Genomic DNA, 27,778 nt, shown 5'->3' with positions numbered 1-27,778 from the left:
CTTTAGCTGAAGAGTAAATACTTTGTTTTCAAGTATCAGAGGGGTAGCCGTGTTAGTCTGGATCTGTAAAAGCAGCAAAGAATCCTGTGGCACCTTATAGACTAACAGATGTTTTGGAGCATGAGTTTTCATGGGTGAATACCCACTTCATCAGATGCATGTAGTGGAAATTTCTAGGGGCAGGTATATATATGCAAGCAAGTGAGAGATAATAAGGTTAGTTCAATCAGGGAGGATGAGGCCCTCTTCTAGCAGTTGAAGTGTGAAAACCAAGGGAGGAGAAACTGGTTCTGTAGTTGGCAAGCCATTCACAGTCTTTGTTTAATCCTGAGCTGATGGTGTCAAATTTGCAGATGAACTGAAGCTCAGCAGTTTCTCTTTGAAGTCTGGTCCTGAAGTTTTTTTGCTGCAGGATGGCCACCTTAAGGTCTGACGTTAGTGTGGCTAGGGAGGTTGAAGTGCTCTCCTACAGGTTTTTGTATATTGCCATCCTGATATCTGATTTGTGTCATTTATCCTTTCCGTAGTGACTGTCCAGTTTGGCGATGTACATAGCAGAGGGGCATTGCTGGCATATGATGCGTATATTACACTGGTGGACGTGCAGATGATGAACGGTGATGGTGTGGCTGATCTGGTTAGGTCCTGTGATGGTGTCGCTGGTGTAGATATGTGGGCAGAGTTGGCATCGAGGTTTGTTGCATGATTGGTTCCTGAGCTAGAGTTACTATCTTGCAGTGTGGCAGTACTGGTGAGAATATGTTTCAGGTTGGCAGGTGTCTGTGGGCGAGGACTGGCCTGCCACCCAAGACCTGTGACAATGTGGGATCATTGTCCAGATGGGTGTAGATCCCTGATGATGCGTTGGAGAGGTTTTAGCTGGGGACTGTATGTGATGGCCAGTGGAGTCCTGTTGGTTCTTTCTGGGTTGTCTTGCAGTAGGAGGCTCTGGATACACGTCTGGCTCTGTTGATCTGTTTCCTTATTTCCTCGTGTGGGTATTGTAGTTTGAGAATGCTTGGTGGAGATTTTGTAGGCGTTGGTCTCTGTCTGGGGATTAGAGCAATGCGGTTGTACTCAGTGCTTGGCTGTAGACAAAGGATCGTGTGATGTGCCCGGGATGGCAGCTGAGGCGCATGAGCGCAGGCATAGCGGTCGGTAGGTTTTCGGTATAGGGTGGTGTTAATGTGACCATCACTTATTTGCACAGTGGTGTCTAGGAAGTGGACCTCCTGTGTAGATTGGTCCAGGTAGAGGTTGATGGTGGGGTGGAAGCTGTTGAAATTGTGGTGGAATTTTTCCAGAGTCTCCTTCCCATGGGTCCAGATGATGATGTCATCAATGTAGCGTAGGTAGAGAAGAGGTGTGAGTGGACGAGAGCCGAGGAAGCGTTTTCTTAGCTCAGAGTCACTGCATGTCCCTCACAGCATCTAAAAAACCAGTTCAGAAAGTTGTTTTAGTGCACTGGGGTGTACTTAAATGGGTGGAATTTAGCCAGCTGGTCTCATAACCAGTTGCTGAAATGCTTGACGATCCCAACCTTAAAGCGTTACCACGGAGCCTAAGGGAGTTAGGCACTCAGTTCACAAGGAGTTTTAGTGGGATTTGGGGGGTTGACTTTGAAATCAGTAGCCAAAAATGGAAGTAAAAATCTGCTTTTGGGGAGTCAGTCCTATTTCTTGCACACTAGGATAATCCCGCTGCAACTTTGTGAGTTCCCAAGAGCTTTGTTAAAGTGTAGGTCACTCTGTGCTCGTAGGTGCTTTGTCCTTTTTCTTTGTTAAGAAGGGGGCAATAAGCTGTTTGAAAAATGGTCATGAATAACTGTCTGTAGTGGATCACTATACTTCTCTTTGTGAACACTAAGGCCTTGTCTACTGTGATAGACCCAGGCCAGTTGGGAACAGCAGAGTAGTAGAAGGGAGATATACTGGACACTGGATAAGCAGTTTTCTGTTCCCCGAGTGACCAGAGCAGGGGCTGCTCCAGGCTAATGAGAACACCTGACTCCAATTAACCTGCTAAGAGTCAGGTGAGGCTGTTAAGCACTTGACTGTAATTAAGGCCCCTCTGATGCTATAAAAGGGCTCACTCCAGTCAGGCCTAGGGGAGCCAGAGAGCCAGAGGAGAGGAAGTGTATGCGAGGAATTGAGAGCAAGAGGCGCAAGAAGCCAAGAGTGAGTAGGCATCCTCCTGGAGGACTGAGAAGTACAAGCGTTATCAGACATCAGGAGGAAGGTCCAGTGGTGAAGATAAAGGTGTTTGGAGGAGGCCATGGGGAAGTAGCCCAGGGAGTTGTAGTTGTCATGCAGCTGTACCAGGAGGCACTCTAGACAGCTGCAATCCACAGGGCCCTGGGCTGGAACCTGGAGTAGAGGGCAGGCCCGGGTTCCCCCCAAACCTCCCAACTCCTGATCAAACACAGGAGGAATTGACCTGGACTGTGGCTTCTACCAGAAGGGAAGGTCTCTGGGCTGTCTCCTGACCCACAGGATAAATCTGTGAGGCGAGCAAATCCACCAATAAGCTCAGGACCCACCGAGGTAGAGGAGGAACTTTGTCACGCTACACAAGGAGAGGTTTGCTAGTACAGCTGTATTGGTAAATCCTCCGAGTGGAGATGCAGCTTATAAAAGTTCTTTTGCTGATAAAACTGTATAGCTTCCCCAAACAAACTGCACTGTATCGCCAAAAGGACTTTTTTGCTGCATCTACACTAGGGCTTTTTCTGGCAGCTAGGAGTGTAGGGTTTTTTATACTTAACCAACACAGTTGGGTAAATGAGGCTGAAGGGCAAAGCTCTTCTTCAGATCCACACATGCTTATTTCTGACCATGGCTTTCAGACTGAGCGACATCCAAGTGAAGTGTTCAGCTAGTACTGTTTACATTCTGCTAAATACCTAACTAGGCTTTCTGAGAGACTCACCTGCTTCCCTGTCTCCGAGGGCAGGGCTCAAGAACAGCCCTTCGCACTATGATATTTATCCACATTTTACCACCTGAAAATTGCTTAAATGATGTTCTTTCCAGGAGCACACATTAGGCCACATCTTGCTGCCAGTGAAATAACTGACTGCTTTCTTGGAGGTGGAGTCTATGGAGAGTGGCCGCATCTCTGCATACAAATACTGAATGATTGTTAATGTAAAGATCTCTGTGCAGATGTTTGCATCCTGAGAACCTTGTGTGCACTGTGACATCATGGAAGAGTCGAACTTAATATGAATAGAAAATAAAAACACACACACCTCCCCACTCCCGTGTTTTAGCCTCTCTTTGCCAGAGGATGTTGAGAAGGCCAAGACTATAACAGAGTTCAAAGAAGAACTAGATAGGTTCATGGAGAATAGATCCATCAATGGCTATTAGCCAGGGATGGTGTCCCTAGCCCCTGTTTGCCAGAAGCTGAGAATAGGTAACAGGGGATGGATCACTTGGTAATTACCTGTTCATTCCCTCTGGGGGCACCTGGCATCAGTGGCGAAGCCAGGTTTTAGCATCAGGGGGGAGAAAACACATAAAAAAAGGCACCACCTGCAGCAAAGAAAAAGAAAAATCCCAGCTGACCCGGAGCAGCTGAAGGACCCGCCGCTGAAGTGCCACCGAAGACCCGCAGTGCTGCCGGGTGAGTAAAAGTTCAAGGTGCCACTTTTCTGCTCAGTGGAAGCAGCCACTCCTCCTGCTCCCCCCCAGCTGCGCTACTACCTGGCACTGTCGGAAGACAAGACACTGGGCTAGATGGACCTTTGGTCTGACCCAATGTGGCCGTTCTTATGTTCTAACTGTTCTGTATCCATATGTCTTAGTCCAGCCTCTGAAATTGCAGAGGATAAAACTCACTACTCAGCATGAATATAGTCTATAGCCACTTATAATGGCCATTAATGTAAGCTGATCTTCTAGAATTTCAGGCTGTCGGGGTGATACGTTGTAAGAAAACGGTACCATTTTTTTATGTTGTTAGGTCAAATTCTGCCTTGAACTTACTTCTCTGAAATTCCATTGACTAGTGGGACTGTATGAGTGAACGGGAGAGTGAGGGAACAAAATGGGATTTCGTCCCCAAAACGTCCAAGGGCGTTGGCGCAAATTGCCATAGGCATGTCATTGGAGTGGAAGGTCTCTCAGTCTCTCTCAAGCGTGGTCTGTGCTATGAAGTTCTGCTAGCAGAGCAGTTAGCTAAGCTTGTGAAAAATTCACACACATCCCCAAGCAACAAAGCGGTGCTGTCAGAGCGCCTACTGTAGGCACATCCAAGCTGGAAGAAGAGTGCTTTCACCAGCATAGCCAACGCTGGGCGGGGCTTTGGTCTTCGTATTGTATCGACAGATGTGGCTGCAGTAAGTGGCTGTGCCAGCCTAGCATGCACACTGTGGAGTATATCACGCTGGCAGTGCTGTGAGACAGCGTGGTGACCGTCTGCAGCTGAAAAACAGGTGCATGGCTGGCCTCGAATGCCACAGTCCCTTATTGCTGGTTTTCAGGGACTTAACCTCTTGGCTGCAGTAAACATGAATGGAGAAGAGAGCCCGTGCTTGGCATTTCATGATGTTGGAGCCGTTTGACGATTTCAGGATCAGCTGTCAGGTCGTTTGTTGAGGTTCAGCATTCTGCAGCAGAAGCGCCAATGATGTTCTGGTAAAACCCCCCACTACATCTGGCAGCCAGAATGAATGAAGAAAACGGCAATCCTCCGGGGCAGCGATGTTGGAGTGTGGGTCTGGGAGTGGGGAGTGTTCTATTCCCAACACTGCCTATTAACCCCTCCATTCCTGCTTCCACGTCTGCAAAATGGGGGTCGTCAGTAGCTGCCTGCATCAAGGCTGTGACTGTTCAGGGCCATGGAAGTGCCAAATATTGTTATGATTGAGTGGAAGCCCAAGGCAAGTGGCTCGCTTGGTTAAACGCTGCATTCTACAAGGTTCAGAAGGGAGCTTGGAGCCTTTCCACAGCCAGGGTCTGGGCTTTGCAAACATGATTTTGTGATTGGGATGAATTTCAGCCCTGTGTAGGATCAGATCCACTGAGGAGTAATAGCCCGCTCGCATTGGCTAAGCACTGTGCAAACCCTGACTAATGAATCCTTGCGATAACCCCCTGTGCTCAGCTCCTGGGAAAATCTGGCCCAATTGTGGGAGCTGAACTTTTCTGAAAAGCGGTGCCTGACCCAAAGCATGTTGGAGTCGGGGGTTGGGTCTCTCTGTTGACTGGTGCACTTTGCACCGGGCCCTGTGTGCTGCCTTGCTCTCCCCACCACCCCAGAGCTTTTAGAAACCTCCCCTGGCAGGTGGTCCCTCTACCCTCGGCAGAAGAGAGGTTTAAGGACACCTGGCCCAGGAGAGAGGGAGAGCAGGTCGTCCTATAGATTTATAGCATTAAAGGCCAGGAGGGCCCGTTAGATCGGCTACTCTGACCCTCCACGGGGCACAGGCCATGCAGGGGCCTGCATCATCCTCTGTCCGACTGCAGATGGGTTGAGGGCGAGGCCCAGGCAGCGGTGGGGAAAGGCTAGCACATTGTGGCGGTTTCCTTCCTATATCTCTGGGGCACTCAGAGCTGCAGCCACCCTTTCCCTGGCAGATCCAAAGCCCTGTCCCTCTGGGAGCAGTGCTGCTAGTGTGTTATCCCTAAGGCGGGGGCTGGGTCTCTTTGCCCCCATCCAGCTCTGGGCAGCTGGAGGTGAAATAAAGCCTGCTGAGCTGGGGAACTTGCTTGGCAGCACTGCGGGGAGGAGGCAGTTATGCCCCAGTCTGTCTTTAAAAGTCTGGACAGTGGATCTGCTTTAATACTTCGCTGTTGCCCAGGATTTTGTTTCCTCGGTGCTAAGTAACAGCTCCTTAGCTGTGCTGTGCTAGCGGGAGGAGCTCAGTGTCTTCTCAGTGTTGCCGGTTCAGCTGCAGAACATGGTGACAGACAGTGACCAGAAGGATGGGCAGTAGCCTGTGGCTTAGGAGACCAGGGTTCCATTCCCTCCTCTGACACAGACTTCTTGTGTGAGCCTGGGCAAGTCACTTATTCTCTCTCTGCTGCTGTTCCCCATAGGGACGTTAGCCCTGCCCTGCCTCACAGGGGAATTGTGAGGTGCTCAAATATATTGTGCAAATATCTGAGAGCAGTAGACTAACAGGTGGTGCAATAGGTCATCACCCCACACGGAAACCTAACTTTAAAAAAATAGTTCCTGTTTTCCTGTCTCTCAGAAGCAGCGGGCTGCTGCTTTCATCCGAAGAGCAGGCACTGACTGGTGTCTCTTGATTTTCTTCTAACAGGTGCTGACAAAGAGAGGGAAAGACTACATCGTAAAGCACATTCCAAACATGCACAAAGATCAGTTTGCACTCACAGCGTCCGAAGCACATCTTAAATATATTAAGGAGGCAGTCCGGCTGGATGATGTTGCTGTTCATTACTACAGATTGTATAAGGTGAGAGAGGGCAGCAGATCTGCAGGGCAGATGATATGCTTTTGATTTGGGGCACTTTTTATTAAAAAGGACGGCTGTTGAATAATTTCTAGCATGCCTTGGGAAGTGCTGCATTTGAGATGTCACTTGATCGTTATCATGGATCAGTCTTAGAGGCAGATCAATGATGCACTTAACTCCAAGAGGCCGAATATTGCTGCTTTTTATAGTACTTTTTATTTTTAAAAGTTAAGAGGAGACAAGATGAAAAGCAGGCATAATATACCGATGGGATGGGTGAGCTGGATGCTGCGCAGCATACAAGATTTTCGGGGTAATTTCTCATCCTGCCATGACAGATTTTACATTTCTTTCCTCCTGGGAATGAAGCAATTTGCTTGATACAGCCTGATGTTTCATATGACGTTTTGTAATAGTCCTCACATTAAAGAGAAGACGTTTGTCTGCTGGAGAGCAGAGTAACAGCAAACTACAAATACAATACGATGAATTCCAGCAATGGAATGAATTATTAAAGAGGATTCGAACGCTGAATATTATGGAGATGGCATCCGGCTGGAAACAGCTGCGAGATTTATATTTCCATGTTGTCTATGCTTGAAATGACCAACGTTGGCTGGCCTTCTTTTTGGCTAAATGGGTGAAATAGTAAAGCACTGTGTATTCTTCCTCCACATCTCTCTTCTTTCCCCCCGGTGCATTAATAAACACCACCCAGTTATGCTTCAACAGAGGCCGGCATTAGCTCTGATAGAACCATTCCTAATACTGCTGTGTTTACACGGAAGCCATGATTCTCTTCTCACTTACGCAGCTGTAAATCAGGAGTAACTCCATTGAAATGCAGTTACACGGATCTAAAGCCAAGTGTGGCAGAGCTCTGACTTGTCCCTGTGGGTCCTGCGCTTCTAGGCGGCTTATGCTAGCCTCAGTGGCTCACTGTGACCCTCCACGTAGCCCTTTTCTCTCTAGAGCCAGGGTTGCAGTCTACTGAACCCTTTTCATCACAGGCCAGCAAGGAGGTTGGTGAGAGAACTCCCATAGTCACTGTTTAGCCTCCTGTCCTGACAGGGGCCTGACTTCCCCTCCCAGGAGATGTTCCTGTAGTGGTGGGTTGGGGGGAACCTGGGCCCACCCTCTACTCCGGGTTCTGGCCCAGGGACCCTAATGGCAGCAGCTGTTGGCAGCCAACCTTTCACTGCCAGAGTTGCTACATTTCCCTGGGCCACTTCCCCACAGGTCTCCTGCTTCTTCCTTCTTCACCCTTACCTTAGGGCTCCTTTAACGATGGTCTGAGGGTGTCTTCAGTAACCAGCCCTTCAACCGCACCTCCTCGCCCCTGGCTCTTCCCTGTCTGACTGGAGTGAGCCCTTTTTATAGTATCAGCAAGGCCTTAATTAGAGTCAGGTGGTCACATTAACTGAATGGCCTCACCTGACTCTTTGCAGGTTAATTAGAGTCAGGTGTTCTCATTAGCCTGGAGCAGCCCCTGCTCTGGTCAGTCAGGGAACAGAAAACTGTTAATCCAGTGGCAAGTATATCTGTCTTCTGCTAGTCTGCTGTACCCAGCTGGCCTGGGTCTGTCACACAAGTTAAATGATTGTTCACCTAGGCCCTGATTCAACAAAGCACTGACATGTGCCTAAGCACATACTTAACTTCAAGCAAGTGCTCTGCCAAAATCAGGAGTCACTTCACTGAAGTCACTGGACCTGAACTGTTCAATTGAGTTTTTAAGCCAAATCCTCACCTGGGGCCTGCTCCTGCTCCCGTTGATGTCCATGGCAAAACACCCACTGACTTCCTTGCAGTGTCATAAGAACGGCCATACTGGGTCAGACCAAAGGTCCATCCAGCCCAGTGTCCTGTCTACTGACAGTGGCCAATGCCAGGTGCCCCAGAGGGAGTGAACCTAACAGGTAATGATCAAGTGATCTCTCTCCTGCCGTCCATCTCCACCTTCTGACAAACAGAGGCTAGGGACACCCTTACTTACCCATCCTGGCTAATAGCTGTTAAATTCGTAGAGGTTAAGTCCATTATCTAATTCTCAAACCCCTTTTGTAAATCGGCGACGCTCCACTGCTTTCAGTAGAGGCATGCCCACTTCCACTGGCTGTGCAGCTGGCCTGTTGCTGGGATAAAAGGATTTCTCCAATGATGGGTTCTTTGGGGCAATTCTCCTCTTGTCAGCATTCTCCTGTCTGTACGAGGACTCAATTTGTGTCAGTCGCTGGAGCTTTTGGCCCAGATTATCCATTGTTACATGCCTGGGTTTGGCTTTGCTGTGTGAATGCCAAGGAGGGGAACCCTTCCCAAATACCCATCTCTTTAATGAATCTCAAATCCTCGATTCAGAATGGTAGGGATTGCTCCACTGCAAACACACATCTGGAGCCTCTTACTTTCGCACTCCGGCATATGGGTGTGGTGGTTACCTGATTTTTGCCTTAAGGCTGGATTGTCACCGCCTTGCCATTCCTGTTCCTCCTTCGCTAAGATAGTGACTTCTGGCAACTCACCTGGTACCTCCTGTTGGGTGCAAGTAATCTGAGATGCCCCCTCCCCCCCCATCCCCTTCCATCTATACTCACTGACCAGAGTAGCTGGCCAAGTGAACGGGGGTTACGGGGTGTAGCTTGCTCCTCCCACCACAGCAAAGGGGAGCCATGGAGGATCCCAATATTTCAGTCTGCTCCCCGGGCACTACAGTGATGCACCAGCCCTTACACAGGGCACGTTGTAATGTCACGATCCAGCCATTGATGGTTGTAACAAAGACAGTCCAGCCCTGGATGCCTGTAACAGTAACAACTCTCAAGCCATGGTCTTTGTGAAACCCTTACGGATGATGCCCAATAATGACATCACACACCTTCCAACACAGGTGTTTGTCTGGATGGATAATGCCTAATGTGTCCTGAATTTCCAGGGTTAACATGCATCAGAGACTTTTCCAGCCCTGCCTCTGCGTGCTCTCCTGCCCTCTTTAAGTTTTTGTCTAAACATCAGAAAATAGGTCGTTTTTTAAAATAAATGTAATTGTGCTTCTCTTTTAAAATGTCTTCTGCAGAAAGCTAAAGCTTTTTATGCCCCCTTTTTTGAGACTTTTTTTTAATTTGTCACTTTTCTGAGAGTCATTTTTTGGGGTCTAAATTGAGAAGTTTTACTTAGATTCACTTACATAAAGTGCTTCAGATAAACCCAGCAATTGATGTGCATTTTTAATGACATAACATCTAGTATAGAACATTTGAGACTGTGTGGTGTTACTCCGCAGCAGATGGAAGCAATTAGAGAAGATACCTACGCATTAGGAGTAGATTTGTTTACTGTACATCTTTCAAACACATCCAGTATTTGGAACAGATGCAGTATGCTTAAGCGATTCAGGAAATTGTGCGATCTTTGGCTCCAGGTTTCAAAATCTTTCCCAGTAGCAAATGGGAATGCAAAAGTGTTTGGTTCAGAAATGCAGAGGAGTTGTGCTTAGTATATTGCTATAGAAGTAGAAACTAGAAAATGTTTGGGTGGTTTTGACAGGGAGCGTAATGGAATTCTTGATGGGGGTGCGTGTATCTGAGTATCACATCATTTGTAGACCATGTTGTTTATATATAAAATCACACACATATACACATTTGTGTGATAGTTCTGTGCTTTTATTTATATATGTGTGGGCCTGATTGTTCAGAAGTGCGAGCACCCACAGCTCCAGTTGCAGTCGGTAGGAGCAGCGGGTGCTCAGTACCTCCCGTAACTCAGACCCAATCCTTTTTACGTATTGTATTCAAGAAACCTGAGCCATCCGCATGCAATTATTAAACAGCATAATGCTACAATTATTTCCCACAAAATGACAGCCTAGGCTATTGCCTTTCTTCTCTTCAGGGATCTACTATATGTTTATTTTATACTGAAAAGTATTTACTGAAAGCACTGTGGATTTTTTTAGGACAAAAGGGAAATCGAAGCCTCATTAACCCTTGGGTTGACAACGCGGGGCATACAGATCTTTCAGGTACGTAGCTGAATGTATCCATCAGCCAATTTTTGCTCTCATTTATGCTCTCATATCTTGAGCATTTCTCACTGAAATCAGGCTGTCTGAAATGAAAACAGTGATATATTTTTCTCACCTGATGACCTCAAGTTTCATGGTCTAGAACAGGGGTCGGCAGCCTTTCAGAAGTGATGTGCCAAGTCTTCATTTATTCACTCTCATTTAAGGTTTTGCGTGCCAGTAATACATTTTGATGTTTTTAGAAGGTCTCTTTCTATAAGTGTATAATATAGAACTAAACTATTGTTGTATGGAAAATAAATAAGGTTTTTAAAATGTTTAAGAAGCTTCATTTAAAATTAAATTAAAATGCAGAGCCCCCCAAACCGGTGGCCAGGACCCGGGCAGTGTGAGTGCCATTGAAAATCAGCTCATGTTCCGCCTTCGGCACGCGTGCCATAGGTTGCCAACCCCTGGTCTAGAATTAATGGCTTTTGCTTCACCGGTGGAAGTTGGCCATTTTGACTCCTGCTTATTTTTCCATCTTTTTTTTTTTTTTTTTAATTAGAAGTTTCTCAAATACTTTTGAAATTCAGCAATCCCTGTTTGGGTCAATCATCTAATAAAAATTAACAGTAAGATACTAACTGCACTAGAAATGTGCGGAACTGCTAGCCAGTGCACCAGGGAATGAACTGGGGATCTCCAGAGCCAACAGCATGAACTAAAGAGTCACAGCTACCTAGCTGAGATCTGTAACACACAGGGGGACCTGCCAGACACGCACACACCAGTAGCTGTCATAGACAACTTACAGTGTATTACAGCACTTGGATTTGCAGAGACAAACATCTTCCTGAGCAAATTGCAAAAAGGGTGCAAATATTAATTGCTTTGACTCTGTGAGATGTCAGCTACAGAAAAGTCATTCAACAGAATCCTCTTCTCTGAGCTGCACTTTGGATCTGTGTTGGATATTCTGCACGCATTCCAGAGGCTGTTTTCTCATTGATGTCATTGGGATTGGCAGGCAAGGAATGAATGCAGAATAACCTATGTGCATCACAGAGAATTTTACCCTTTGGATGGCTTCATGAAACTTAAGCCATGTCTATGCTAGAGACCTTAGGAGGACAGTGCTTCGAAATCTGAGTGTATCGGGGGAAAGAAGTTATCGGCTGTGTTTCAGCTTGTTCCTAAGTCAGTAAAAGTAATGAATCTGTCTCAGGTTTCCTAAATCCCATTCTCAGTGTGCAATTTGTTTCTCAGAATTTAGATGAAGAAAGACAGTTGCTTTATGACTTCCCCTGGACAAATGTGGGAAAACTTGTATTTGTGGTGAGTACAGAACAATAAGGGGTTCGTAACATATATGTAAAGAAAGGTATCTTTCTTTTTTAACAGTGAGGTTTTCCCCTCATCTTTCATCAGCTTCCCATTGACCTGCAAACTGCCTACAAGAACATTGGAATGGCCATAGTGGGTCAGATCAATAGTCCATCTGGCCCAGTATCCTATCTCCCGACAGCGGCCAATTCCTGACGCTTCAGAAGGAATGCACAGAAGAGGGGTATTTATTGAGTGATCTATCTTCTGTCATCCACTCCCAGCTTCTGGCAGTCAGAGATTTAGGGACACAGTGCGTGGGATTGTGTCCCTGATCATCTTGGCTGATGGCCATTGATGGACCTATCCTCCAGGTCCTCCTTTTTTTTGAGTCCGGTTACACTTTTGGCCTTCACCACATCCCCTGGCTAATAGTTCCACAGGTTGACTGTGCGTTGTATGGAAAAAATACTTCCTTTTGTTTGTTTTAAACCTGCTGCCTATTAATTTCATTGGGTGACCCCTGGTTCTTGTGTTACGTAAAGGTATAAATAACACTGCACTACTCACTTTCTCCACACCATATATGATTTTATACCTCTACCATGTTCAGCTTTTGTTGTCTCTTTTCCAAGCTGACAGTCTTTTTAATCTCTTCTCGTGTGGAAACTGTTCTGTACCCCTAATCATTTTTCCTTCCCTTTTCTGTACCTTTTCCAATTCAAATGCATCTTTTTTGAGATGGGACAACCAGAATTGCACACTGTATTCAAGATGTGGGTGTCCTATGGACTTACATAGTGGCATTATGACCATTTCTGTCTCATTCTCCATCCCTTTCCTAATGGTTCCTAGCATTCTGTTCCCTTTTTTGACTGTTGCTGCAGGTAAAATAGATGTTTTCGCTGAACTGTCTGCAATGACTCCAAGATCTTTTGGGAGTGGTAGCAGCTCGTTTAGACCCCATCATTTTATATGTATAGTTGGGATTATGTTTTGCCATGTGCATTACTTTGCATTTATCAACACTGAATTTCATCTGTCATTTTGTTGCCCGGTCACCCAGTTTTATGAGCTCCCTTTGTAAGTCCTTGCAGTCAGCTTTGGACTTAACCGTATATCTTACAAATCTATGACTGTCATATGGCCAGATTCTGATCTCAGTTACATACCTGGAACTCCACTGAAGACAACCCCTTTCAAAAGCCTAGGAAACAGTGGAATTACTCCCTGTATACACCAGCGTAACCGATCAGAACCTGGTACAGAAACAGGCAAATGTTACCGTGCTCTTAGGACCAGGATGTGAGACCATAAGATGGATTGTTAACTGATGGGTTGCAACAACAGTTTCCAAGCCATGAAGGAGCTGGCTGAGCTGGGTAGAAGTCTTGAATATTTTAGACTTAGGGTTTTGTGTTAACGGTGGCCAAAATGTTCAGAGGTCGGGTGCTCAGTATTGCTGAAAAACAGGCTCTTTGAGGTGTCACAGATTTGGCGTCTAAACTCTGAGAAACCCCAAATCACTAGCTACTTCTGACCTTTTTGCCCAGATACATTTTTGGGGAATACTGCTTCATGGACACTCAAGAGACTGCAAAGACATTCAGACCTTTAGTCAAGCTCTAAGATCATAGATACACTCGGCACCTGATGGGGAAAAGTCTGTTTCCTTTAGCCTCTTCTTTTTTTTAGCCCAGCCCCACTCTGCACTCTAGGCCTACCAAGAGCAAGAAGCTGAATCTCAAGTGTGAACTTGTTTTGAATTGGAGAGCAATGAAAAATGTTGATGTGAGGAAAATCAATATGAACAGGTTTGATCCTGGTTTGATTCTTTTTCCCCATAATGGTACAGGTATGAAAGCAGTTTTAGAAACTCTGTTTTACTGAAAATTTGCTAGAATCTCGTCAATCCATCGAGTTGCCTGGTTGCTGGGTATTTAAATATGAGCATCATAAGGTCAGTACAATGTACAGTCAACTTGTGGAACTCATTGCCAGGAAATGATGTGAAGGCCAAAACTGTAATGGGGTTAAGAAAGAACTAGATACATTCATAGAGGATAGGTCTGTCAGTGGCTATTAGCCAAGATGGACAGGGTTACAACCCCATGCTCTGAGTGTCCCTAGCCTCTGTCTGCCAGAAGCTGGTTGTGGATAACAGAGAATGGATCATTCGATGATTGCCTGTTCTGTCATTTCCTCTTAAGCACCTGGCATTGGCCACCGTTGGAAGACAGGATCCTAGGCTAGACGGACCATTGGCCTGACCCAGTATGGCTGTTCTTATGGTCTTAGTAGTAAAGGGGGAAAATAATTCATCCAGAGTAACACCTCTGTTATTTCCTTTAGATCGTTACAGCTAAAGCACCAAATGGAATGTACAGGTTGGGAACTTGTTAAACCAGGGCCGCTCCTACTGGAACCAGTGGCAAAGCTCTCAGTCACACCAAACGGACCCAAATTGGTGCTAGAAAGATTCAAAGATGTTAAGCCCAGCAGAGATCATTATAATCCTCTTGTCTAACCTCCTGCCTGACATAGGAGCATTAAACATTGTTTGTGTATTAAATTGTGTAAATGCATCTGTTTGTTCTCCTGCTGAAGTGTCTCATGCACGTACTACTCCCCCCCCCCCCCCCCATGAAACGGAATAATTAACTGAAGCCAAACCACCTGCCTGGTCTTGCAGTGGGAACCTGCCAGCCCTGACGCTGGGCATGGTTTTTGGCAGCGTTGTGTAATGCAGAGCAAACCATGTTTGTTTCCTGTGTTTGACTTTGAAATGCAGTGACACAATGTGCCCTGGGGTAACTGATTGTTCTGCTAGTAACTTCAAGGAGTCGCCTTAAATAGAGCAAACTTCCACCGTTTCCTCAAAGCTCCCTTTACCTTTCACGAGGGACCAGCGAGAACAGAGTAGTGAGTGTCTGAATTCAGGGCTGGACGCCTCCCTTTACAAACCTTTGCAGTGCAGATACTGATATTTCTTCCTTGTTCCGAACAGGGTAAGAAATTTGAGATTTTGCCAGATGGTTTGCCATCGGCCAGGAAACTCATCTACTACACAGGCTGTCCCATGCGCTCCAGGCACCTCCTGCAGCTGCTCAGCAATAGCCATCGTCTCTATATGAATCTGCAGCCGATCCTGCGGCAGGTCAGGAAACTTGAAGAGAATGAAGGTACTCGGCTGTGTTTTAATCTGGCTATACTGTGTTTTACTGCTCCCCCTTTCCTCCCCCGCAGCCTACAACAGTCTGACTCCGAACAGTGAAACTGCAGCCTCTCATCTGCCTTGAACTGCTGTCTAGAGCTGGATAGAGAGAGGCTATTCTAGGTCATGGAGGAAAACCAAGAATTTCAAAACTCTACATGAAAGGGGATGGAGCCCCCCGGGGTAGGCCCAGAGACCCCCGCAGCCTCAGGACAGACTGCGTAGTGGGCAGCCCCGGAGACCCCCTCAGCCCCGGGGCAGTGTGCCTGGTGGGCAGGCCCAGAAGTGATCCAGAGCCGCAGACCCTGGAAGCCCTGGGGTCCCCACCCCTGCGGCATTCCAACTGGCAGGATTTCAATGGGTTCTTGGGGGAAATTGGACCACATGTGAGAAACATTCTGATTTCACTGAACTGGCAAATTCCAATGAGACGTATTTCCTCGGACTCTTTCTGACCAGCTCTCCTGCTGTCCGCAGCTGCAGTTTGGTCCCCTGTGGCCTCCTGCTTTAGCGATGATGGATTGGAGGCGATTGCATAAAACTGACAAGAAAGCGACCGGCCTCCCTGACAGGACAGAATTGGCGTCTTCTCCTGCAGGGCCTGGCTCGCCTTACTCTTGCGGTTTCCTGCTCTGGCTCACGTGCTGTGCGGTTTGCGTGCACAGGTTTCTGAATGAGTCCCCACCCGTGCTGGGAGGAGGGACTTGGACTGTGGGCTGCTGGGCTGGACAGCTTTTTTCCCCCCTCCCCCACCCGGTGCTCTTGAAATCAGGGGAAGTTTCAGCCCCGGCTGTTACTATCAAAGGGCAAACCCATCCATGTGGCCGTGTGAGGGCCAAAAGCTAGAGAGAAATGCCGTCTCCCCATTGTGCCACAGGGCTAGGAAGTGCAGAGGGAATCTAGAGCCATATGACAGCAAGGAGTTAAGCCCCACAACGGAGATCAGACACCATGGTGATGGGCATGATCTAGGAGCTTGAGAGTAGGCTGGGAGAGTGCAGATGGCATAGCCAGTGAGGGTGTGCTGTGTTGGTCATGAGAGTCACCAAACTGGAGGTGATGGTGGGGGATCAGAGCTACTGCCCCTTTATACCCCATGAGGGTGATGCTGGCCAGCTTGCCCCGCCCCCTGCACCATTGAGTGCCCAGAGCTGTTTGCCTGGACTCCATACTGTTTGCCAGTACTGGGCCCAAACTGCAGAGAGCTGTGTGTAGAGGTGCATGTTTATGTGCTGTTCGGTAGGTAGCACTGGCAAGATGCAGTCATGTTAGCAGCTCCGGCATGAAAGGGGCAACTGATCTTCTGTGCCTCAGTACACTCGACCCCCCAGCCTGCTGTGCTGCTTCTTCCAGCGAAAGGCAGCCAGGCAAGGAATGGGGCTTTGCCCTGAAACTCGGCCTGCCTTCAGTTTCCACAATCCTGAAGTCCAATGGTTTGAATTTACCCTTGCATGCTGCAATGCTACTAGAAATCTCTTCCATCTCCATCCAAGGGGCTGTCTGGGGGTCCAGCGTTGTCCGGCGTGTTCCCGGTCAGAGCCTGCAGCTGACGCAGCCTGCAGCTCACTTAGATCAGGAATGTGTTCCCTGTGGGAAATCTGCTGCGTGCTGTTGTTTGTGTGGGCTGAGCATCAGCAGAACAGGCTGTGCGATAACCACGCCGGAGGCAGATGCTGGCCTACTGATAAGGCTGTGGGCCATCGGAGGAGTCAGGAGGAGGCCCTGTGCTGTGATAAACACAACCCTAATTAGATAGCTGCACTGCATCAATGGAGCCTGTCTGGGCCTCAGTGCGCGGGCGGTGGGATTGTGCATCAGGATACAGAGATTACAGGGGAGGGTGCACCCTGCGTGGTCCCGTTTAGCTGGTATTTCACAGGCTTGGGGTGGGGGCTTGTTCTGGCTCCATCTCCCTCTTCTGGCCCCCTCTGGGGCTGCACATCACCACAGAGGTGCTGGGAGGCAGTAGTGTCAGTCCTCCCTTTGCTGCCGGGTCTGACCTTTATGCTGCCTGACCCAAGGTAGCCAGAACTACCAGGGAGGGCTCTGGCCCTGCCAGGGTTGAGGCTGTTCAGAGGGGGAAGGGGGAGTGAGGAGTGTCAGAATCCAGCCTGGGGTGGGAGTGCCCCTGCCATCACGCCCACAGGGCAGCCGATCCCCACTTGTGTGCTCAGTCAGTTGTTCCGAGGGCCATGGATGCTGGGATGCTGGGAAGGGCCTATCCCTGCACCGTTGCCTAGCAGCCGACCATAGACAGGAGAGACAGGGTGAGTAGGAGAGGCAACAAGCAGCTTCTTGCCCCCAGGCCCAATCTGGCCCAGAGTCTGTGTGCATACCGGGTGTGTTGGCACCCCTCGCAGGCCGTCAGGCTCCCGTGGGGGAGTGACCATGCTCCTGGCTTGCCTTGCAGAGAAGAAGCAGTACCGAGAGTCTTACATCAGCGACACGGTGGACCTGGACATGGACCAGCTGGAGAAACGCTCTCGAGCCAGCGGGAGCAGCGCAGGCAGCGCCAAGCACAAGCGCCTCTCGCGGCACTCCACGACCAGCCATAGCAGTTCCCACACCTCCGGCATCGAGGCGGATACCAAGCCCAGGGAGATGGGGCCGGAGGACAGCTTCTTGGGCACCGCTGTGCACCGCAAACTGAAAACCTGCAGCTCCATGACCAGCCATGGCAGCTCCCACACCTCCGGGGTGGAGAGCGGGGGGAAGGACCGGCTGGAGGAGGACTCTCAGGATGACGGTAAGCCGAGCGGATGGCCCTGTCAAGCTAGTATTTCTTCCATGCTATGTGCGTTCTCTGCAGTCTGTCTCACTGGCTGCTGAGTTGTGATAGATCTGTGACCAAACCATCCGGGTGATTGCTCTCCATACATGCACAGCTGAGCCTCTAAAATAGGCTGCACATAGGAAAGAATAGATGTCTGGCTTAGACTGCTATTTCAGTGCTGCTGGCAGGGAAAACGTTTTCAGCGTTGTGCCTGTTCCAAGCAGCTCATCCTCATCAGTCTAGTATCCTATTGAAATCGCTTGGGGGGATGCTAGAGACACTGGGCGAAAGAATCAGGGCTGAGCTGTGAGAATCCTGAGCCTCGCTGTTGCATCGTAGCATCCAGTTGGAAGCAGTCATGGCGCTGAATATTGCTGGTAGGATGGAGCATTGGCAAAAGACAGTCAGGGGACAAATGGTTTTCCCCCTGCGTGTCACACCCACAGACATCCCTTTCCAGCATCGCGATGTGGGTGATTGGGCCTCTGGGAGTCCGTCCACACTGGCACTTAGAGGTGGGTAGACAAACACGCTAGTGCTCTAAAAACAGTGGTGTGGACGTTGTGGCACAGGCAGTAGCACGGGCTAGCCACCAGAGCTCAAATCCAGGCCATTGGGCCAGCTTGGACTTGTGCCCGCCCATGCCGCAGCGGTCACGCTGCTGCTGTGAGTGCATTGGCTGGAGTTGAGCTAGTGTGGGTTGTCTCCCCGGGCTGGGAACACCTCCCAGTTGCTGTGTGGATGTACCCTGCGCTAGTTAGTGCAGCACCCAGCAATCGTGCGCCTTAGAAGTATAGGCGCTACCATAATACACATAATAGATGATCAATTTCTCAAACATTTCTGCACTAATGACTGGCATTCAGTGCTGCTTTTTAGGACTCTGCAGCTGTAATGGACTCAAGAATTGTCTTTATGCAGCAGCTGCTGGCCGGTAGGGACAAACCATTGTATAGTGCAGAGAGCCTCCGGTTGTGGTTGGTTTGTTTTTGGTTTTTTTCAGGCACTCTTTCCATGTTAGAAAATCATTCGATCTTTTCTTCCTCTTCTGCTTCAGAAATAGAAATGCTGGTGGATGACCCCCGAGAGCTGGAGCAGACAAATGAGTCGCCCCTCGAGGTTAGCCCAGACATGTGTATCTACATCACTGAGGATATGCTGACATCACGGAAGTTTAACGGACACTCGGGTAAAATGCCACAGGGAAATGCCTGACCTTGCTTTCTGTGATGACGGGTGAAATCACTCAGAGCACATAGACAGAAGTGCTGGAGATGAGAAGCCATACAAAAAAGGGTCATCTTGACAAATGCCACAACAGAGCTGGAGTCAAATTTTTCAGGAGATCAGATCCCCATGAATTTACCTTTGGGTGTGAGATCAAAGCACCAAGTGGGACAGTCTACTGGATTCCTTTGGGGGCTGAGGGGAGGCAGTGGTCATAGCACCCTTTCCAGCTCCTTTCATCTCCTTTCCTTTGGGGGGGCTGCATTGGGTTCGATGGTGCAAATCCCAGTTTTAATTCTGAGCAATGTGAAACTTGCCTCAGGCAACCGCTCAAGGGACCAGCAACAAAGGGTTTGCTCAGTAGCAATGGGTCCAACCAAAGGTCAGATGAACGTGTACTGCAAACCATGGCGATGCTTTAAGATAAGGGATTGCCAGGAGTGGGAGGATCTTAAAAGCACATTTCACTTCAGTAGCTTGTAATATATGTACTATATCCTTTTATCAGTACATCTAGGGTGAAATTCACCTCTTGGCAGAAAGTCTATGTACCACATCACTTCAGTCCCACCTAATTCCTCCAAATAAAACTTTATGCACACAGGTGAATTTCATACTGAGTGAAACTAGATGCGCAGCCAAATTCAGTCCTGGTGTCTCTCTCCTTTGGAGCTACTGGAAGTTTAGTCCACTTACACAAGGCAGAATTTGGCCCAACAGGCAGTCCCAATTGTTTGTCTTGAGTCCAAGAGTTGAGGAACAAAACATGTCATGTCTTGCTGAGCAATTTTTCATGCACAGTTCCCCGATTGGATGTGTAGTTTCAGTAATGGTGTGCAGATCCTGTCTGTATGAGCATGCAATTTACCATGGTGCAGTCGCAAATAGTTGTGCAGATGCACATGTCCAGAGTTATGGAAAATCTGACCCATTTACATATGTAAAATGGGTTCTTAGGTGATGTAATCAGTTGAGCCAAAGGCTATTTGTTTGAAGGATTTTGCTTTTCTGTGATCCAGCCCCATTTTGAAGGACACCATCAACTTGAAATCTAGACCATTTCAGAAATAAGTTGGAAGAAGATGCAGGCTCTGCAGCTGCCCTGGAGGGCATCTGACACTCGCTGTCATTCTGCAGTCCTATTCCCCTTTTATTAAATAGGGGTTTCATTCCTTTGTTGCTGGGTGACAGGCCCACATCTGAAAAGAGATTGACTATCCAGGGGAAATGATGAAACTGACTCCACGCACAAGGCCAATAAAGGCCCAAACTGGAAAAAATAGGGAGAAATCATCTCTTTTTCTAGTCTCTTGTAGCTATAGCAACTGTAGGTGTGGGTTGTAACAATCACAGGTGAAACCTCATCAGACAGAATTGTGATTTGTTTTTAAATATCCCTTTAGTCTCTTAGTTTGTAAGAGATTAAAAACTAATTCAGTTACTTTCTGAATTACTAGCACCAGTTCGAATGATCTTTACATAGTGTCCTTTCTTCTTTCATCTAGACAGAAAGTAAAACCTCTCTTGTGTAAACGGCGCTGTTAAACTGACCTGCATGGTGGTTTTGCCATGTTGGCCTTCACTCCAGATGAAGATACTTTAACACATTCTGTCTCTGTTTTCCTTGATCTCGCTTCCCTTTCCTGTCTGCACTCAAAGGACAGGAATGCTTCAGCACTTCTCTGTCAGCTTTGCCATTCTTTCAGCAGCACTTTGTCAGATAAAGGCCATCCTGCCCTCTGGAGAGAGTGTGTCAGTGAATTGTCGCTGTGCCCTGGGGCCCCGACCCAGGCGTACCTGGGATATATACTTCAGATTCTCACGGCACTCCTAGAAAAGGAGAAATTCCTGTTCCTAAGTACTAATGACATTTCAGCTTCACACAGATGCAGGAGATTATGGGGAGGATTTATAACTGCTAAAGATTAGGTAGCTCTAATGGTGACAATAACACCTGATGCATTCTTAAGGTGAGAAAACTGTGGACTGAAGTTTGAAGTTCCAGCACTATAACGTGAACACCGTTAGCCCATCAGCGTACAAACATATAGGGCCAGATCCTGAGCAGGTGTAACTCAGTGACACTCTATAGAGTCTCCTGGCATTGTCATCCTAGTTTTCTCCCTCAGTCATAGGCCACCTATAAATCATAGGAGGAATCCAGGCCTCGCTGAAGTCCATGACAAAGCTCCTACCAACCTCAGGGGAACCCTTCGCCTTGGGGCTCTGGTGGAGCATCAATATAGTGCCAGAGCTAGGGTTCATTCCATTATTTTCTTACTTCAGGAATAATCAGCTATTGGCTTTGTTTACATTTTGCGTAGGAGTTTATTAAAAGATACAGACTCAGTTTCAATCATCTCAGCTTTTGACTGTGGCTAAAGAAGCAAGTCAGGGAGCCAAATGCGGAGGCAGGGAGTATGGTGAACTCTTTATACTTAGTTTCTCCATGTGCTTCTGGAATCCTCTCTGCTCCGCTGATGGGATTCATATCTGCCGAGTAGCTGGAGAAAGACACAAGTTAAAGTGGGGCGGGGAAAACCTCATCCTCTTGCATTGTCCTAGGGCCCTTTAATGTGTAACTCAGAATTGCTTGGACCTATGTAAGCAGAAGCGTCGAAGATTAATGTAAAGGGATCTAACATACATTGCACCTCTGAATTTGATCCTGTGTGCCTGAGGGAGGCTGCATTGGTGTAACATACATGTTAAAGGGGCACCAGTGCAGACTCCCTCTAGATTGAATCGGGCCCCAAGTAACTAAAGAGGATCTCTATGGATGTGACCAAATGTTGATACCAAGTATTTTCGTCTGGGCAGTTTTAAATGTGGCCTTCCGTAAGGTGACTTAACCAGGCCACTACATATCCTAGCAACCCAGAGGGTGACTCTAAATCACTCCAGAATTTAGATCTGCTTCTTTCCTTGTTTCCTAATTCAGGGTTAATCGTAAAGGAAGTGAGCTCATCCACATCCAGCTCTTCAGAAACAGTGGTCAGACTTCGTGGTCAAAGCAGCGACTCATTGCCCCAGGTATGCATGCGTTGAGACTTCAGATGCACAGCTTGATCTAAAGCAAACAACGTGTCTTGATTAGACATGGACAAACCAATCTGAGGGGGAGGAAAAAAGAACCGTCCAGTACCTTGCTCCAAACTTGGGTGGAATTTCTTTGAGTTTGGGTAAATTATAGCTTTTGGGGATGAAAAAACATTATAGTTCCTTTTTGCAAACCTGGGCCTTTTGGAAGCAGATAGCGGGAAGGGCCTTTTCCTGCTGCATTTCTCTCCCCATCAGAAACAGGGAATGCTGGAAATCTTACAAGAACAGCAGATCAAATCTCAAGGTCCCAGAGACTTTCATAGATTGGAATGCACCAGCCCTATATCAGTTTTTTTTATCCAAACCAAACCCACATCCCATCTGAGGCGACTCCTCGCTGATCTTGATCCCGAATGGTGATGAGTGGTGATGTGTTACAATGCTCAGGAAAGTTTCCTTTGTCCAGAGACATACAGCAGTATGGGCTCCAACAGCTTCACTTAACACCCCAGCATCACTCATATCCTGCTTTCAGTTTGTCTGCAGAGACAATTCCAAGGAGCACACGGGGATGTCTGCTTGAGCTGGAAATTACATCTTCCGCTCCAGAATAGACACTCCTTAACTCAGGGGTGGCCAACCTGGGGCTCTGGAGCTGCATGCGGCTCTGCAGAAGTTAACATGCGGCTCCTTGTACAGGCACCGACTCCGGGTCTGGAGCAACAGGTGCCAATTTTCCAATGTGCCGGGGGGTGCTCACTGCTCAGCCACAGGCTCTGCCCCCACTCCACCCCTTCCTGCCCCTCCCCTGAGCCTGCCTTGCCCTCACTCTCCCCCTCCCTCAGGAGGTGGGGAGAGGAAGGAGGAGGCACTGATTGGTGGGGCTGCCAGAGGGTGGGAGGCGCTGGGAGTGGGTTGGGGGGAGCTGATGAGGGGCTGCTGAGGTATTACTGCTGCTCTTTGGCAATGTGCATTGGTAAATTCTGGCTCCTTCTCAGGCTCAGGTAGGCCACCCCGGCCTAAGTCTCCATGCTGGATCTGACTTGTTTGCTCTCGCGAGTGACTGCACCAGAGTCTAGAGATGGGTCCAAGCCCAGAGCCCAGGTCTATGGGTTATTTGAAATCCAGCCCCACATCTGGATTTGAATGGGACAGCTAGCCCCTGTCTTTATCATGAGTCCAAACAAAACCTTGTTTCTAAACACCTGTGGTGGGTCTTGACCCTGCTGAAGTCAATGGGGGTTTTGCCAGTGACTTTTTAGTAGGGTCAAAATTTGACCCCTGAATTTTGCTGACTTGGTGCCTAAATGCTATTTTTGCCTTTAAAAATCTCCCCGTCAGTCCCTGGTCATATTCTCCATATCTCCAAATGTGTATGTAATGTGAGAGTTATATTTAGGATGAGCAAAGAACATCAAATGCATAATGGTGCTGTCTGGCTGCCGTATCAGGTGCTCCAGTGATGTTGTTTTTAGATTCATGACTGATTCCTGCTAACGCTCTTTCTGTAACCTTCTCTTGTGTACAGACCGTCTGCAGAAAACCAAAGACTTCCACCGACCGGCATAGCTTAAGCCTGGATGACATCCGGCTTTACCAAAAAGACTTCTTGCAGCTAGCGGACACTGCTCAGAGCTACACCTTTGGTTGTGGCCACGAACTGGATGAAGACGGTCTCTACTGTAACGGCTGCTTGGCTCAGCAGTGTATCAATATCCAAGAAAGTTTCCCAGTGAAAAGAACAAGCAAATACTTCTCTTTGGATCTGACCCATGATGAAGTTCCAGAGTTCGTTGTTTAAGCTCCACAGCTTTACTGTGGCAGGACTGGCTACCTGCACTATTAGAAAGACTTGAAATCTATTGGTGTTTCCTTGAAATGTCTGGTGCCATATGGTTTTTTTCCCTCCCCCTACACCTCTTGCTCTTTGCTACTACAAATCAAGGCCTTAGTTACCATTGCACTTTGAGCAGTACCCAGGCAGTAGGGATAGAGATTGTGTGGCATGACAGAGCCTTGTCTAGGTCAATCAGTCAGAGGGAGAGAGAAAATCTCTCTTATTTGGAAGTAGTTTGTGCAGAACACTGATTGTCTTATTTCAGTTTGGAGAAGCACAACATCATTTCTTTATTTAACCTAATCAAAGATAATCCTGACTTTCTTCTTCCTGCCTCGGGAAAGCTCTCGAGTCTAGTCGGGTTTGTCTTGAGTCTAGTCGGGTTTGGGGTTTTTTTGTTTTGTTTTCTTCCCCCTAAAGATGCTACTGCCTCTTGTTGTATAGCCATCGCTTTAGCTTCTGTAGATGCTAAAAAGAAAACCTCAGTTTCTTTGTTGTGTTCTGTCAAGCCAAAGAAATGTAAATAATCCTAAATGCCAGTATCAAGAAGATGAGATTTAAGCAATAACTAGACAAGAAACTCTATGCATGTTCAGGATACCTTGGAAAACGGTGCGTTAAGTTGCAGTTGATATAGTGTACGATCCCAGTTCTTCCAAAAATTTCCTTTGGAATATAGTTCCAAACAGAGCTTTTGTTCAGCATTTTGTAAAGTTTACAAAAATCAGATTGATATTACGTGGGAACTTAGAAAGCTTCTAACCTTCTTCTTTATTTTTTTTTAATGAAAAATAACAGATCATATATAATGATGTAGCAATAATGTTTGCTGACCAAAGTACCTTAAATATATATAATATACATATATAAATATATAAAATTATATATATGTTTATATATGTTTGGATCTTTATAGACCCTTTTTATTTTTGTTCTAAAATACTTTTTTATACAAAGAATATGCTTCCTTCCTTTAATAATACATATAGACAATCATTTTTTGTTTTTTCCTAAACTCTAACATTCTGGAAGGTGAAAAAATACTTTCCGGCTGCAAATAATGTGTATGCAACTGCATTCTTAGCATGACTGTTTTCAGTTAACATAGTTTTGTTCTTATTTTAAATAAGGCTTTTCATGCATCATTAAATATTTTCCAATTTAAATAGTTCTGATGAAAGGATGAAGATGTTCTATCAGAAATGCAGCAGGTGCAGCTTTTGAGCTGGAGTGTCTTCATGAAATTCAAATGAACAGATATGATATTTTACCATCAGTAAATATGGGGCAAAGCATTACAGCAACTAATATTTACAGCACAATGCCTTTTTTTAAATGAATATTTTTAATTAGGGATTTAGTATTTTACAGCCATAGTTTACCATATTTTGATTATATCATATTTTTAACTGGAAACTTTTCTTAACAAAAGGTTATTTTATAAATAAGGAGTGTGATATTTTTATAAGAAATGCGGGTGTGTTTTTGCTAACATTAAGGAATTTAGATTTTCGGTACAGGGCAATGTAATCAGTGTTATTGCTATATGGGAGACAGTGTTATAGAGCAAATAGTGAACACTGCAAAATTTGGTACAGCATTGCTGCCTGATACATTTTTTTGCTAGAAAACGGGCCAGTTTTTCCATAAACATTGGCTACTTTTCATCACTCTGCTGCCAAGTTTGTGATGGCTTTATGTTGCCAGAGTGCGGAAAAGCATTCAGAACATACCAGTGAATTTTGCCCATTATGTATCAGTGTTTGCATTGTGTGTAAGATAGATAGCCAAATGCTGCCATGGTACTCTCTAGCCAGTTCAGGGAGAGTGAGCAGTGCCGCGTGCAGGCGGCTCAATAGGGGGCAGTATTCGGTGGCATCCGGCACCTCACTGCAGTGTGCTGTGCAATAGGACCACCCTCCAGCTGCTGGCCACCACTTCCTGCAGATGATAGGAGATGCACAGATAAGCTGTGGGGCTAGATCTGCACCACTATCCTCTAGACCATCCCTAGTGCTGAGCATCTCTTAGCCTCTCTTGCTAGCAATGGAGAAGATCCATATCCGTTGGAAGTGGTTTTCCCTTCCACAACAGCACAAGCCAAAGCTAGATTTAACTCGGGTGTGGGCAAAGTCTCCAAGCCTTAGAAGTCCACCTTGCTGGCGTTGGAGTGTCTTCCCTCTCTACTGAGGCACGTTGAGTTCCTGCACAAAAGATGATCCCCTCCTGCAGAACAGGCAGAATTTTCAGGTTCTAGGATTGTATCTCTGGGGATGACCACAGATCTATGTACATGGATGTGTTTGAGATATACACTATATATACGCGTGCACACAGAGTATATACAACATATATATAATATACACAGCTATATCACATTGCAGTTATCAGAGTTCAGCTCTCAAAAATGGAAAAGAGGACTTATTCTGAACTCACGGGGTCAGATTTATTTTTTTTCTCACCAACTGATTGGATAAGCCAAAGTTTCTGCGGTCAGAAGGATTGTACAAAATACCTGCTCCTCTCAGTTTATTTCCCAGTGGTGGTGTGCAATATGTAAGGTTTCCCTCCTACCCATCTTCACGCATTCATTGTTGGCAAACCCGTTTTCTTTGAAATGGTATGTGCTGCATGTTGGTATGACCCTGGCCAAACTGAAAGGTGTAAAGCACCCATATCATTGAAGAGTGATATGTAAAGCACCCATATCATTGAAGAGACCCCAGCATGATATGGGCCCTTGTTCTTGTTATTTATTTTGTTAAAATATAGGGGGAAGGATGTAATTAAAGGGTTAAGTATGCAAATAATGCTTTATGAAGTCGAGAAAGCAGGCTACTTCAGTCCAGATCCTGCAATCCAGTCTGTACAAGACAGACCTTTTGCAATCATGCAGAGCCCTAAAGTTGTTCGTGGGCCTCTATGTGGGTCTCCTGATATGGATCCAATTGTAGGATCAGGGCCTTTTGCTTTATACTCCAACCAAAAAGAGTCCGAAATCATTCACTGGATGTCACAGCCGTGGTGGTTTTGCTCAAGTTGTTCTTCTTGGATTCACAAGCAATTAACTTACATGAATAGACAGCATTGACCCCTAACAAGACACGTCCTTGCTTTTGTCATAATACTCATAATTTGTTGCAAATCATTCTTTGTAAGGCGGGGTGCAGGCAGTGGAAAGGGCTATATCTTGTATTCTACACTTGGTACTAAAAAGCTGTATGATATAAAATTGTTATTTATTCTGCATCAGTTAGAAATCCCAAGATGGTCAATGTCCGGATTTGGTGTCTGTTGCCTTCTGACAGGTACCTTGATAGGTTTGCAGTAATGAGCTATATGCATGCACAAACTAACTAATCCTTTCTGTGAAAGGATCTTCCTGTCAGCACCATACGAGAGAGGGAGTGTGCATGTGAAAACATAGCGGAGTTATTTTGTTACATTGAAGTTTATGTGCCTTTCATGGCACAGTTAGAGATTACAATAAAGTGACAGTTGTTTGCATTACTATGAGTCTTGACAATATAAAAAAAAATTGAACCAATTGGTGAAGCTTCGTGAGTTCTTCAGTGAGAGTATTACAGAGAAATTATCCTTCATGCGAGAATGGATGAGGCCAATACCGTGATCCTGCATCCAGTTCTGGTGCCCACGTTTTTAAAAGGATGTTGAAAAATGGAAGAGGGTGCAGAGAAGCGCCACAAAAATTGAGGTCTCAAAAAAAAATGCCTGAGAGTGAGAGAGCTCAATATCTGTGCGCGTGTCAAAAACAAGACTGAGAGGAGATCCGGTTACAGGGTATCCAGAAAGTTCTGTAGCTGGTGTCATACAGGACGTCAGACTAGAGCAGGGGCAGGCAAACTTGTTGGCCTGAGGGCCTCATTGGGTTTCGTAACATTGTATGGAGGACCAGTTAGGGGAGGGGG

General features: G+C 46.7%; 1 protein-coding gene across 4 annotated transcripts in view; it reads left to right on the top strand.

Moving 5' to 3' along the window:
- The window catches only part of FRMD6 (FERM domain containing 6), a 93,520-nt gene extending 66,161 nt beyond the window's left edge, over positions 1 to 27,359 (top strand). For 3 of the 4 annotated variants that reach the window (XM_032783529.2, XM_032783530.2, XM_075065813.1), the window contains 8 exons: positions 6,272 to 6,427; positions 10,383 to 10,448; positions 11,700 to 11,768; positions 14,764 to 14,938; positions 17,381 to 17,716; positions 18,801 to 18,932; positions 21,912 to 22,003; positions 23,541 to 27,359. In XM_032783529.2, coding sequence (XP_032639420.1) covers positions 6,272 to 6,427; positions 10,383 to 10,448; positions 11,700 to 11,768; positions 14,764 to 14,938; positions 17,381 to 17,716; positions 18,801 to 18,932; positions 21,912 to 22,003; positions 23,541 to 23,813 — 1,299 coding nt within the window. In that variant the 3' untranslated portion in view covers positions 23,814 to 27,359. Of the gene's footprint in view, positions 1 to 6,271; positions 6,428 to 10,382; positions 10,449 to 11,699; positions 11,769 to 14,763; positions 14,939 to 16,747; positions 16,992 to 17,380; positions 17,717 to 18,800; positions 18,933 to 21,911; positions 22,004 to 23,540 lie in introns of those variants that run through there. The other variant, XM_032783531.2, reaches the window with a different exon arrangement.
- The last annotated feature ends 419 nt before the right edge of the window (positions 27,360 to 27,778 follow it).

This window comes from Chelonoidis abingdonii, chromosome 4 (assembly GCF_003597395.2).
Source record: "Chelonoidis abingdonii isolate Lonesome George chromosome 4, CheloAbing_2.0, whole genome shotgun sequence".
In the NCBI taxonomy this organism is placed as follows: Eukaryota; Metazoa; Chordata; order Testudines; family Testudinidae; genus Chelonoidis; species Chelonoidis abingdonii.
The sequence above is the reverse complement of the archived record's forward strand: the minus strand, read 5'-3'. Positions and strand labels throughout refer to the sequence as shown.